The sequence below is a fragment of the Pistacia vera genome, unplaced genomic scaffold (genome assembly GCF_008641045.1).
Source record: "Pistacia vera cultivar Batoury unplaced genomic scaffold, PisVer_v2 Contig548, whole genome shotgun sequence".
NCBI lineage: Eukaryota > Viridiplantae > Streptophyta > Magnoliopsida > Sapindales > Anacardiaceae > Pistacia > Pistacia vera.
In genome coordinates this window covers 350,110-360,820 of record NW_022196388.1, presented here as the reverse complement: position 1 = coordinate 360,820, position 10,711 = coordinate 350,110, and the positions used below count along the sequence as shown (strand labels likewise).

The 10,711-nt window shown below is 45.3% G+C and overlaps 1 protein-coding gene across 1 annotated transcript; it reads right to left on the bottom strand.

The window, feature by feature from the left end:
* Window positions 1–9,309: 9,309 nt before the first annotated feature.
* LOC116107781 lies at window positions 9,310–10,270 on the bottom strand. Its single transcript, XM_031394076.1, has 3 exons — window positions 9,656–10,270; window positions 9,510–9,575; window positions 9,310–9,378 (listed from the first exon to the last, which is right to left on the bottom strand). Exons 1-3 carry the CDS (start codon window positions 10,037–10,039, stop codon window positions 9,310–9,312), a joined length of 519 nt encoding a protein of 172 aa, XP_031249936.1. The 5' UTR covers window positions 10,040–10,270.
* Between the last annotated feature and the right edge of the window lie 441 nt (window positions 10,271–10,711).

The following is a 10,711-nucleotide window of genomic DNA, read 5'->3' as shown; positions in this document are numbered from 1 at the left end:
CGAAAGAATCCGAACAGCTCCGGCGAGCGCCATTCAACTTCCCTCGATCGAGGAGGGCCAAGGGAGTCGAAGCTGCTCCTCTCACAAAGGCAGAGCCAGTGCGAACTGTCCCGCCTCCCTAGCCTCGCCTTGCGGAAGAGACGACCAGGACATAATAGGTCGCTTAGCCATCGCCTGCTCGCCCGAGGCGTAAGACAATTTCTCAGTGGTCGAAGAAGAGGAAACAAATTCAGGTCGATGAGTCAGAGACCGAATCTGAGGACGAACCCTTGAGGTCGCGACGGGACGTCGGAAAGAGGTCGGGCAAGGAACCCGAGGAAGAGACGGTGGCTGCCGACAAGGCGAAGGACACACCAGTGCTGGACGCGCTTGGGAACCTGCCCGAATATCTACAACCGATAGTCTACTCTCTACTTGAATGTGGGCTATCGGAGTCATATGATCAGTTCGTCGATACAGGCGATGTTGACTTGATGACCACGTCATTTCAGCATTTAAGCAAGGTAAACGAATTATCCTTGAAGAATGTCCGCCTTTTTCATTCTAACTCTTTTTTGCTCGCAGGCTCTGCTCGCCATGAGAATGTCCCTAGAGAAAGCTCAGCTGGGGGCCGCGAAAGGGGAAAACGATCTGAAAGATGAGATCGCGAAGCTCAAACAGAGCCTGGAGGACGTTGAAGTGGAAAGAGCGCTGTCCGCTGAGGCAGCGAACAGATACTTGAACCAAAAGAAGGCCGCTATGCGCACAGTTGACTTCCAAAAGACGGAGCTTGAGCGACGTGCGGAGGAAGTGAAAGAGCTTCAAAGGACAACCGCTAGACTTTCCAAGGAAGTCGGAGAGAAGGATCAGGAGCTTCGAACGACCTTAACGCGGGCTCAGCGAGTAGAACAAGAAAGGGAGGCCTCTGAAAAGGGAAGGCTAGATCTTGAGGCCGAACTCCAGGAGAGTAGGGGAAAAGTTGCTTCCCTGACTGAAGAAATGTGTATCCAGTCAGAGGAGGTCGAGGATAAGGTCGCTGACTGGGCGATTGCGTCCATCTATGCCCTGCGACCAAAGAACCCAGATCTGGATATGTCCGACCTCCTGAGGGATTGGCAGGAAGCCTTGCAGATCTTGGAGAGGGAAGATGATCAAGCAGCAGCAGCCGCCCGAGGATCCGACCAGGCAGAGGGTTCGGGTCTTGCTTCGAAGGATCTTCCCACCGACCAGGCATAGTGCAATGAGACCGACTCTATTGGAATTAATAGGGTCTTAACAATTTTTATTGTAAATAAATGAAAATACATTTTGCTTTCAATTGCTGTTCGCTTTATCATACATGAGTGCAGTTTACAATTCAGTTTGTTTACATAGGCAATATTACACGCAAATTGTTACAAGCGAACAGAATAAATGCGAACTGTTTCAAGCGAACAGAATAATACTTTACAATAAAAAGGGAACTAAAAATCAAAAACTAATTTATAATGAGAGCTGAGTTCGAGATTACTGATAGTATGGTCGGAGGTGCTCGGCATTCCAAGCTCGGGTACTTTGGAACCGTTCAGCCTTTTAAGATGGTAAGTCCCCGGTCAGATCACCTTGTCGATCCGGTACAGACCTTCCTAGTTAGGTCCTAGTACCCCCGCACTTGGCTCCCTGGTTCTGAGGAGAACTTCTTTTAGCACAAGGTCTCCGACCTGGAAGTCTCTTCGCTTGACCTTTGAATCAAAGAACCTCTTCGCACGTTGCTGGTAGGCTGCTATCCTTAGCAAAGCCTTACTGCGGTGCTCTTCAACAAGATCCAGACTTGCCCTCATAAGTGCTTTGTTTTCAACCTCATCATGTAAGTCTCTCCGAAGAGAACCAGTTCCTACCTCCACAGGAATCATTGCTTCGCAGCCATAGGCTAGCGAAAATGGCGTTTTTGAGGTGGAGGTTATTGGAGTTGTCCTGTATGCCTACAAGACTTCGGGGAGATCGTCGGCCCAATTTCCCTTGGCTACCCCAAGTTTGGCCTTTAGAGTGTGCTTGATGGTCTTGTTGACAGCTTCAACTTGGCCATTTGCTTGCGGTCTGGCGACTGAGGCAAATTTTTTATGAATGCCCAGCCCTAGTTAGTAAATTCGCGTTTTATATGCGAATTATACGGCTAGCCGTATAATTCCCGTATAAAACGCGAATTCACGTATTTTATTAGGGCTGCCGATAATTCGCGAATTATATACCCTATCCGTATAATTCGCGAATTATACGCAAATTTTTGCCGAATTTTTGCAGACAAAAAAATAATTAAATGATAAGGCAAAACGACGTCGTTTTGGTTGTGTTTGACTAAAATTAAAGAAAATCTCCTTCATCTTCCTCGGTTCTCTCTTCTACAGTCTTCATCTCTTCTTCAAATCTTCAACAATTCACTCTTTTTTCTTCATCTCTTGACTCTTTGAGTCTTGATCTCTTCTTCTCTTCTTTTTTTAACTCTCTTCTCCAAGCTTTAAGTCCAAGACTTCAGCTCTTCAAGCCTCAAGCTACACACTTCTTCTCTTCTCTTTTTAACTCTCTTTGAATCTTGTATGTTGGTGATTTGTTTGTGTTTGTGCTGGTTTGTGAGTAGTAGTAATAGGGGTTGGTGGATTTATGGATTTGTTATTTTGGTGGATTGATTGATTTGTTTTAAATATGTTTGATGAAATGCTTGTGAGAGTTATATTTGATATCTGTTTTAACATAATATTTCATTTAGTTCTGTTGTTTTGTGTTGTATGGGTCAAAATAAAAAAAACTAAAGATCATCTATGAAAACAAAAGGTAAAGGCAAAACTGCAAAAGAAAAGCAAGAATTCATAAAAATAATGGGTGCGTTTGGTTTAGTATTTTGGATAGGATTTTAGGGATAGTATTGGGTTATTGGATATGGGAGTATTACGAGGTAAATTTTAAAAATTTGTAAAAAAGCCCTTAGGTTTACTAATTTAACTAAAGACCCTAATATATAAAATGACAAAAACATCCCCACCACCTGTAGTGTCAGATTCCGGCCACCATCGCCGGAATCTGGCCAGAAAATTTTGTTACGGCACAGACTAGCCGGATCTGTGCCGTATGATGTCGTTATGACCTTTTCCAGCCAGATCCATGGTGGATCTGGCCGGAAAAGGCCAAATCTACGGTCTGTTATGGCCGTCGACGGCCGGAAAAGGCCAAACGAGGGCCATCTTTGGCCGTCAGCGACGGCCAAAGATGTGGCCGTAGTTTTCGGTCAACGACGGCCATTTCTTTGGCCGTCGCTGACGGCCAGATTTGGCCTTTTCCGGCCAGATCTGTGGTGGATCTGGCCGAAAAAGGCCACAGCGGTGAACTTCCGGCCATTTCTGGTCGGAAGTTAGGCCGTTGTACAGATTCTGGCTATCACCGACGGTGGTTGCCAGAATCTGACAAGTTGGGTTGATAGGGGTGTTTTTATTAATTTTTAAACTTTTTTTCAGGGGGTATTTAGTGAAATTAATAACCTTATGGGGTTAAAATGTAATTAAAAAAATAGGGTAATATTTTTAGAATATTGTACCAAACATTATTTGGAGAATAGGATCCAGAATAGGGATAAAAATATTAAACCAAACATGCAGAAATTGTTCGGGCTTGGATTTGGAATTGACAGATACTTAAAGAAGAAGAAAAAACAACAACCATCAGCTTGCAACCAACGCCAACTGCAAATTGTAAACCCATGTGCACTCTGTCATGTTTTTAGATTTCATAACACTATTTTATTTGACCTTTGAATGCACTGTCCAATTAAATTCAGAACATAAATTCAGAAAATAAAACAACTTACTATTGGAATCCAAACTTTGTATGCGTAGCTATAAAATTAAGGATAAAAATACTAGTCTTAGTTATTGTTCAAATATACTTTAAATAAAAAGGAAAATAAATTGTAAGGTTGACCACAATGGATTATTTAAATTGGGATGTTTTGAAAAGTGCTAAAACCAAGATTGCTATTGCCGTATTTTTCAAAACGTATTGTTGACAATATGTCGTATTAAACCCGTATATATCCGAATCGTATTTTTTCCGTATCCAAATTTTATGACTGAATTTTTACAAACGTATTTTTCACCATTTGCTGTATCATACCCGTAAAATTCTCGTACCATTTTTTTGCCGTACCCGTATTTACTAACTAGGTGCCCAGCTCATCGCAGAAGTGTTTGAACTCCTCGTTGTCGAATTGCTTTCCATTATCCGAAATGAGGGTGTAAGGAATTCCGTAGCGGCACACTTTGTTCTTGAAAACGAAGTCTTTCAGCTTTCTGGTCGTGATCGCGGCCAACGGTTCAGCTTCCACCTATTTTGTGAAATAGTCTACCGCGACCACGGCATACTTAACTCCCCATTTTCTGACTTGCATGGGACCGATAAGGTCGATCCTCCACATGGAAAATGGCCATGGGCTAGACATCGTTACCAGCTCGTGAGAAGGGGCTTGCAGAATGTTCGCGAACCGCTGACACTTATCACACCTCTTGACAAAATTGTGGGTATCTTCTTGGATTCGGGGCCAATAATACCCTTGGAGAACAATCTTGTTCGGGAGAGATCGTGCGGCGGTGTGATTACCGCATATCCCTTCATGGATTTCTCTCATGATATAATCTGCCTCTTCACTGGTTACACATCGAAGGAGAGGGGCACTGAATCCCCTCATGTACAGCTAGTCCCCGATGAGTGTGTAGCAAGCAGATCTTGTTCTCAGGACCCGTGCCTCGACCTTGTCGTCGGGCAAGATCCCATCCTTGAGATACCTGTAAATGGGCATCATCCAGGAGTTTGATTGCGTTACACTCACGGCCTGTTCGGTTGAACTGATGCTCGGGGTCTCGATGAACCGAACAGGAATGCTATCAGGTGCCTCTGAGTCCAATGATGAGGCTATCTTTGCCAAGGCGTCCACCACAGAGTTGCTATCTCTGGGGATCTGGGTGATCGTGAAATACTTGAACGGCTCGAGCGCGGCCTTAGCTTCTTTTAGATAACGGATCATGTTTTCTTCCTTGGCTTGGTATTCTCCTAGGATTTGGTTGACGACCAGCATAAAGTCGTTGTGGACGCTGATCGTGGTTGCGCCCATTTCTCTGGCCAACCGTAATCCAGGGAGCAGAGCTTCGTACTCAACTTCGTTATTAGTCGTCTTGAATCCGAACCGCAGGATGTTGTGAATACGAGCCCCTTCAGGACTCAAGAGGAGGAGACCTGCTCCTACCCTTTTTCTGATCGATGATCCATCGACATAGAGGTTTCAGGTTGATAGGTTCTGAATGGTCTATTGGATGACTTCACTGGGCTATTGCTCTGACTCATTCGAGAGATAAGAGAATTCTAAAATGAAGTCAGCGACAACTTGCCCTTTGATGGTCGACCTGGGCTTGTACTTCAGGTTGAACTGGCTTAATTCTATGGCCCATTTGAGTAGTTTACCCGAGGCTTCTGACTTCTGGAGGACCTGCCTAAGGGGGTAATTAGTCATTACATGGATCGTATGGGCGTGGAAGTAAGGTCGCAGCTTTCTGGAAGCGATCAGTAGAGCATAGGCTAATCGTTCCATTTCAAGATACCGCATCTCGGCCTCCAACAGACGCTTGTTTGCGTAGTAGATAGGCCATTGAACTTTTTCCTCTTCTCGAACTAGGGCTGCACTGACCGCGGACTGCGAGATGGATAGGTACAGGGGCAAAATCTCTTGCGGAAGAGGCTTAGAGAGGAGAGGTGGCTTCCCAAGGTGTTCTTTTATACTCTAGAACGCCTGTTCGCATTCGGGAGTCCATTCAAATTTCTTATTGGCCTTCAGAACATTGAAAAATGGCAAGCAACGATCTTAGCCTTGATATGAAGCAACTAAGTGCCGCTATTCGCCTATTTAGGCTCATGACCTATTTTTTGCTGGTCGGGCTCTCCATATCGAGCAGAGCTTGAATCTCCTTGGGGTTTACTTCTATCCCTCGCTGATTAACCATGTACCTCAGGAACTTTCCTAACGATACTCCGAATGAACACTTGAGAGGATTCAGCTTCATTTTGTATAGCCGGAGGATGTCAAACATCTCAGCGAGATGTGCAATGTGTTCTGAGGTGACCTAGGATTCGACCAGCATGTCGTCTACATAGACCTCCATTGTTCTTCTGATATGGTCAGAGAACATTCGGTTAACCAGTCGCTGGTATGTTGCGCCAGCATTCTTGAGGCCGAAAGGCATAACTTTGTAACAATATAGCCCCTGGTCTGTAATGAAGGACGTATGCTCCTCGTCTGGGCCATACATAGGGATCTGATTGTATCCCGAGTATGCATCCATGAAACTTAGTAGTTTGTGCCCCGAGGTGGCATCCACGAGCTGGTTGATTCTTGGCAGAGGGAAGCTGTCTTTTGGGCAGACCTTATTGAGGTTGCTAAAATCAACGCAGGTCCACCACTTTCCATTTGACTTCTTTACCAGGACCGGGTTGACAACCCACGTTGGGTAGAGTGCTTCTCGGATGGACCCGTTTTGGAGGAGGTTTTCCACTTCTCATTTTAATGCAGCATACCGCTCCGGATCCATTGCTCTTCTTTTTTAGCTAACTGGCTTGGCCTCGCTGTCAACGTTTAACGCATGGCAAATAACGTCCGGGCTGATCCCGACCATATCTGCATGCGACCAGGCAAACACATCGACGTTTTCCCTGGGGAAACCTATCAGTTCGCTAGCGAGCTGGGGATTGAGGTTTTTACCAACTCTTAACACCCTGCTCGGCTCTTTCAGGTTCACCAACACTTCAGTCAGGTCCTCAACTGGCCCACTGGAGAGGCAGTCTTGAATGCGGTGGTCTAGGTTGTCCTCGACCGGGCCAGGTCGTGGATCGATCCTACTGATCGCCATGGCATGGCGGGGTGCACTTCGTGGAACGCCCTTTCCTTTGTGCACCATCTGGATTGCTTTTACATAGCAGTCACGCGATGCGCGTTGAGACCCGCTGACTTCCTCGATCCCCGTCGGGGTAGGGAACTTCATCTTCAGATGGTAAATTGAAGTGGCCGCCTTGAACTGTCTTAGTAGAGGTCACCCAAGGATCCCATTAAAGGCTGACGGGCAGTCTACCACTAAGAATTCAGTTACCTTGGTCACTTCGTCAAGATCGCCCAGCGTGACTGGGAGTGAGATTGTTCCCTTGGGGAGTAGATGATCTCTTGTGAATCCGTATAGCGGGAACGAGGCAAGCTTCAGGTCGGCCTCGTCCAGGTTCATCCTTTCGAAAGTGGATGCAAACAAGATGTTCATAGCACTTTCGTTATCCACTAACATTCTCTGGGTGTTATAGCGCCCTATCAGGGGAGTGATTACTAGGGCGTCGTCGTGGGGATAGTGCAACCTGGCCGTATCCTGCTCGGAGAAGGAGATTTCCACCTCCCTGCGAACCTTTTGTGGTCGCATATCCGCACTCATCACTCTAATGGGGTCGTGATGTGCTTCACAAGCATACCTTTCATGGGCACCTCGCGAATTTCCAGCGAAGTGCAGTCCTCCGAAAATCAAGTTAAGACTGAGCACCCCTTTCTGATCCCGATGCTTCTTACTTGGCTCCCCCCGATCTTTCTCTTTCGAGGGAGCAGAGTCATCGATGTATTCCTTGAAGTGCCTCTTTTTGATAAGTTCTTCGATTGCTTGCTTCAGGGCTCGGCACTCGTCAGTATGGTGCCCATTGTCTCGATGATAGCGACAGTACTTTTTATTATTTCTGGCTGTCGCAGGGGTTTTCATGGGTTCGGGTTCTCCGAACAGACTGGATTCTTTGGATTTATCAAGAATGGCAGATACAGAGGTGTTCAGTGGAGTATATTGGGGCTTGTCGTAGTCGCGACGAGGAACGGGAGCATAGGACGGGGTTTCTTCCCTTTTCGCTGATCGTCAATGTCTCCTCTACGATTAGCTCTCCTACTTTCTCCCCGACCAGACATACTGTCTGAAGCGCCGTGATCGCGACGACGTAGTGCCGCTAATGAATTTTCTATACGGAGATACTTTTCCGCGAGGTTATAGAATCTGGTGAGGGAAACATCGTCCTCAGCCTGTAATTCTTTCCATAGGTCGGTTTGCGGGTGAACTCCAACTATTATGAGTGTTCGGATGGACTCTTCGGGGGCATAAGCTACCTTGTTGAGTTCCTTGTGGAAACGGTCAATATAAGATTGTAGGGATTCATCCCTTTCTTGCCTTATGTTGCTGAGATAGCTCAGAGGCATCGAAAACTTTCGATTTGCTTGGAAATGCTGTAGGAACATCGTGCTCATCTGAGGCCACGAACTGATCGATCCTGACGGGAGTGACCTTAACCATCGTTTGGCATGAGAAGTTAGAGTCACGGCCAAACAACGGCATTTTGCAAGATCCGAAACCTAGTGGAGCTCCATCAGGTCGTTGAACTCATACAAATGATCTTGCGGGTCATGGTTCCCATCAAACGGTTGCATGTTGGGCATTCTGAACCCTGGCGAGAGTGGAACAGCTAACACTTCAAGAGAGAAGGGGGATGCAGTGGCGACCTGGGCCTGCTCGTTTTACTGCTCTCTTAGCCTGTTGAGAGCTCGCTGCAGCTCCTCAATTTGTGGTAACGGAGCCAGTTGGGGATTGCTTTCACCCTCGCGATTATAGTTTAGGAGAGTCAGGAGGTCGGACTCCCCTTCACCTCGGCCGACACTTCTGGCCGCTCTTGAGACACATTGGCTAGAGGCGTGTGATGGCGATGGATGGTGCGGGGTGTTTTCACGACCCTCGAGGTGGTACGAACTGCCCCGCGAGGTGTGGGGACCACCCGCATGATAGCGATCAGGATCATTCTGCTGGCGGTGATAAGAATCACCCCGCCCAACACTTTTGCTTGGGTTCACCTGTGACGTGGCATGGGACAGCTCAGGATTTACCTTTTCGCCGAGTCTCAGCTTTGCCGGCACCCTGATTGGGGCACGGTTTGTGTTCACTGGCCCTTTGGAGCCCGTAGGCTTGCTTTTTGCCACTTGCTTGCCCTTACGTCTACGAGCTGCAGTGCTCGCGGCATGGGCTATTTCCCTTTGTCGCACTTTCGCGCGACCTGCAGGCCTTTTTGGCTGTTGCACCGCCTCAACTGTTCTAGATGGCCGCCTTGGTCCAGACGGTCCAGCCTTTGGTTGACAATCTAGAGAGTATTGTCGAACCTCTCCAAGTAGCTTCTGATGGTGGGGTCAAGCTGCGAAGCTGCTGGGATATCCATCGCAGCAATTTGTGGGGCTGGAAGTATTCTAAAAGAGGTATCCCCTTAGGTCAGGGGAACTCCCTCAGCGCGTAGGTTGGCTTGCTCAGGTTCAGATTGGCGGGCCATTTGTTGCTGTAGGACCANAAAAAGCATACACCATGACTGCTGAGATAAATAATTTTTCAGTCTACTAACAAAATTAATAATTAAAAAAAAAAAACTCAAACCAATATCAAATACAAACAGTTAAGGTTCATACTAACCTTGGATTTTGACTTTTTGGAAGCTTTCTTATCTACTTCTTCTTTTCTGCATCTTGCTTCTTCCAACTAAAGCCATAAGTAATACATGTTAAAACTAAGACAAACCAAACAAAATTATATATAGTGTTTGATATGGTAAAACCAACCTGAACAAAATGAAGATAATGTTTGTTAAACAACCTCAAAGTCTCTTTCACTTTAGCATGGTCACTTTTTTCAGCCAAGTTTATAGTATGATCACCTTTATCAGCCAGATTTACAGCATTACCGTTCATAGACTCATTTTCACACTTCGTTGTTTGAACTGGAACCTTGTCTCCCTCCTCCGCATTTTCGGAATCTTCTTCTTTCCTCCTTTTTCTGCTGGAAATATTGTTTTGCTTCTTCTTACCGTCACTTCCCCCTTCTGTATCACCAAGAAGCTCCACTCTCCGTTTCACCAAACGCAACTTCTCCACCCTCTGTTTCTCCTGAATCCTCGCGCTCATTCTCCGCTCAGCTTGTCCGCTTTCCAAAGATTGAACCACCATTTTCGCTTCAGAAACTTGGATCGATTTACCTAGGGTTCGAGCAAAGAGCGTGAAAAGTGAAAGGGAGACAGGGAAGCAAGAGATTTGAAGTGACAGCAATGGCAAAAGACCGTTTAATATCCCTATTTAATGTAGGGAAGGGGAGGCGGAGGGCGCGTGGACTCCAAACGCCAATGTTTCGCATCTTTCTAGATTTGTCTGATGTGGAATTTGCCCGCTCTCGCACTTTGGTCTCCCTCCAAACTTTTCGTTCCAAAAGCAAAGTCGGAGATAGATAACTGTTGGAATTGTTTTTACTGTACAATTATTACCGGAACTAAGAAGCATGTAGTCTTTGTTTAGTTATTTTGACTAATATTTTTGAAATATTATTGTAAAGTTGAATTGAGTTATTATTTTAATAATATTATTTAAAAAAATAAGTTTAAGAGAGTATTTAATTGAGTTATTATTACGATAATATGATTTAATGTTTGGTCATGATATATATAAAGTTGAATAAATTATAGAAAAATTGTTTGGTATATTTTTTTATAAAGGATTTATTGATAGAATTCTTTATTGCTTTTTGTTAAATTAATTTTTATTATTATATCGTAAAAACTTATCAATTCACGTTTTAATATTATTAAATATTTAATTAGTAATTTCGTAATCACTCACTTAAAGACA

Excerpts from the sequence above, each read along its gene's own strand:
- LOC116107781 (XM_031394076.1), bottom strand. The coding sequence starts at position 10,039 with ATGGTGGTTCAATCTTTGGAAAGCGGACAAGCTGAGCGGAGAATGAGC. Across the intron at positions 9,576-9,655 it reads ATTATCTTCATTTTGTTCAG|TTGGAAGAAGCAAGATGCAG; the intron begins GTTGGTTTTACC and ends TTATGGCTTTAG.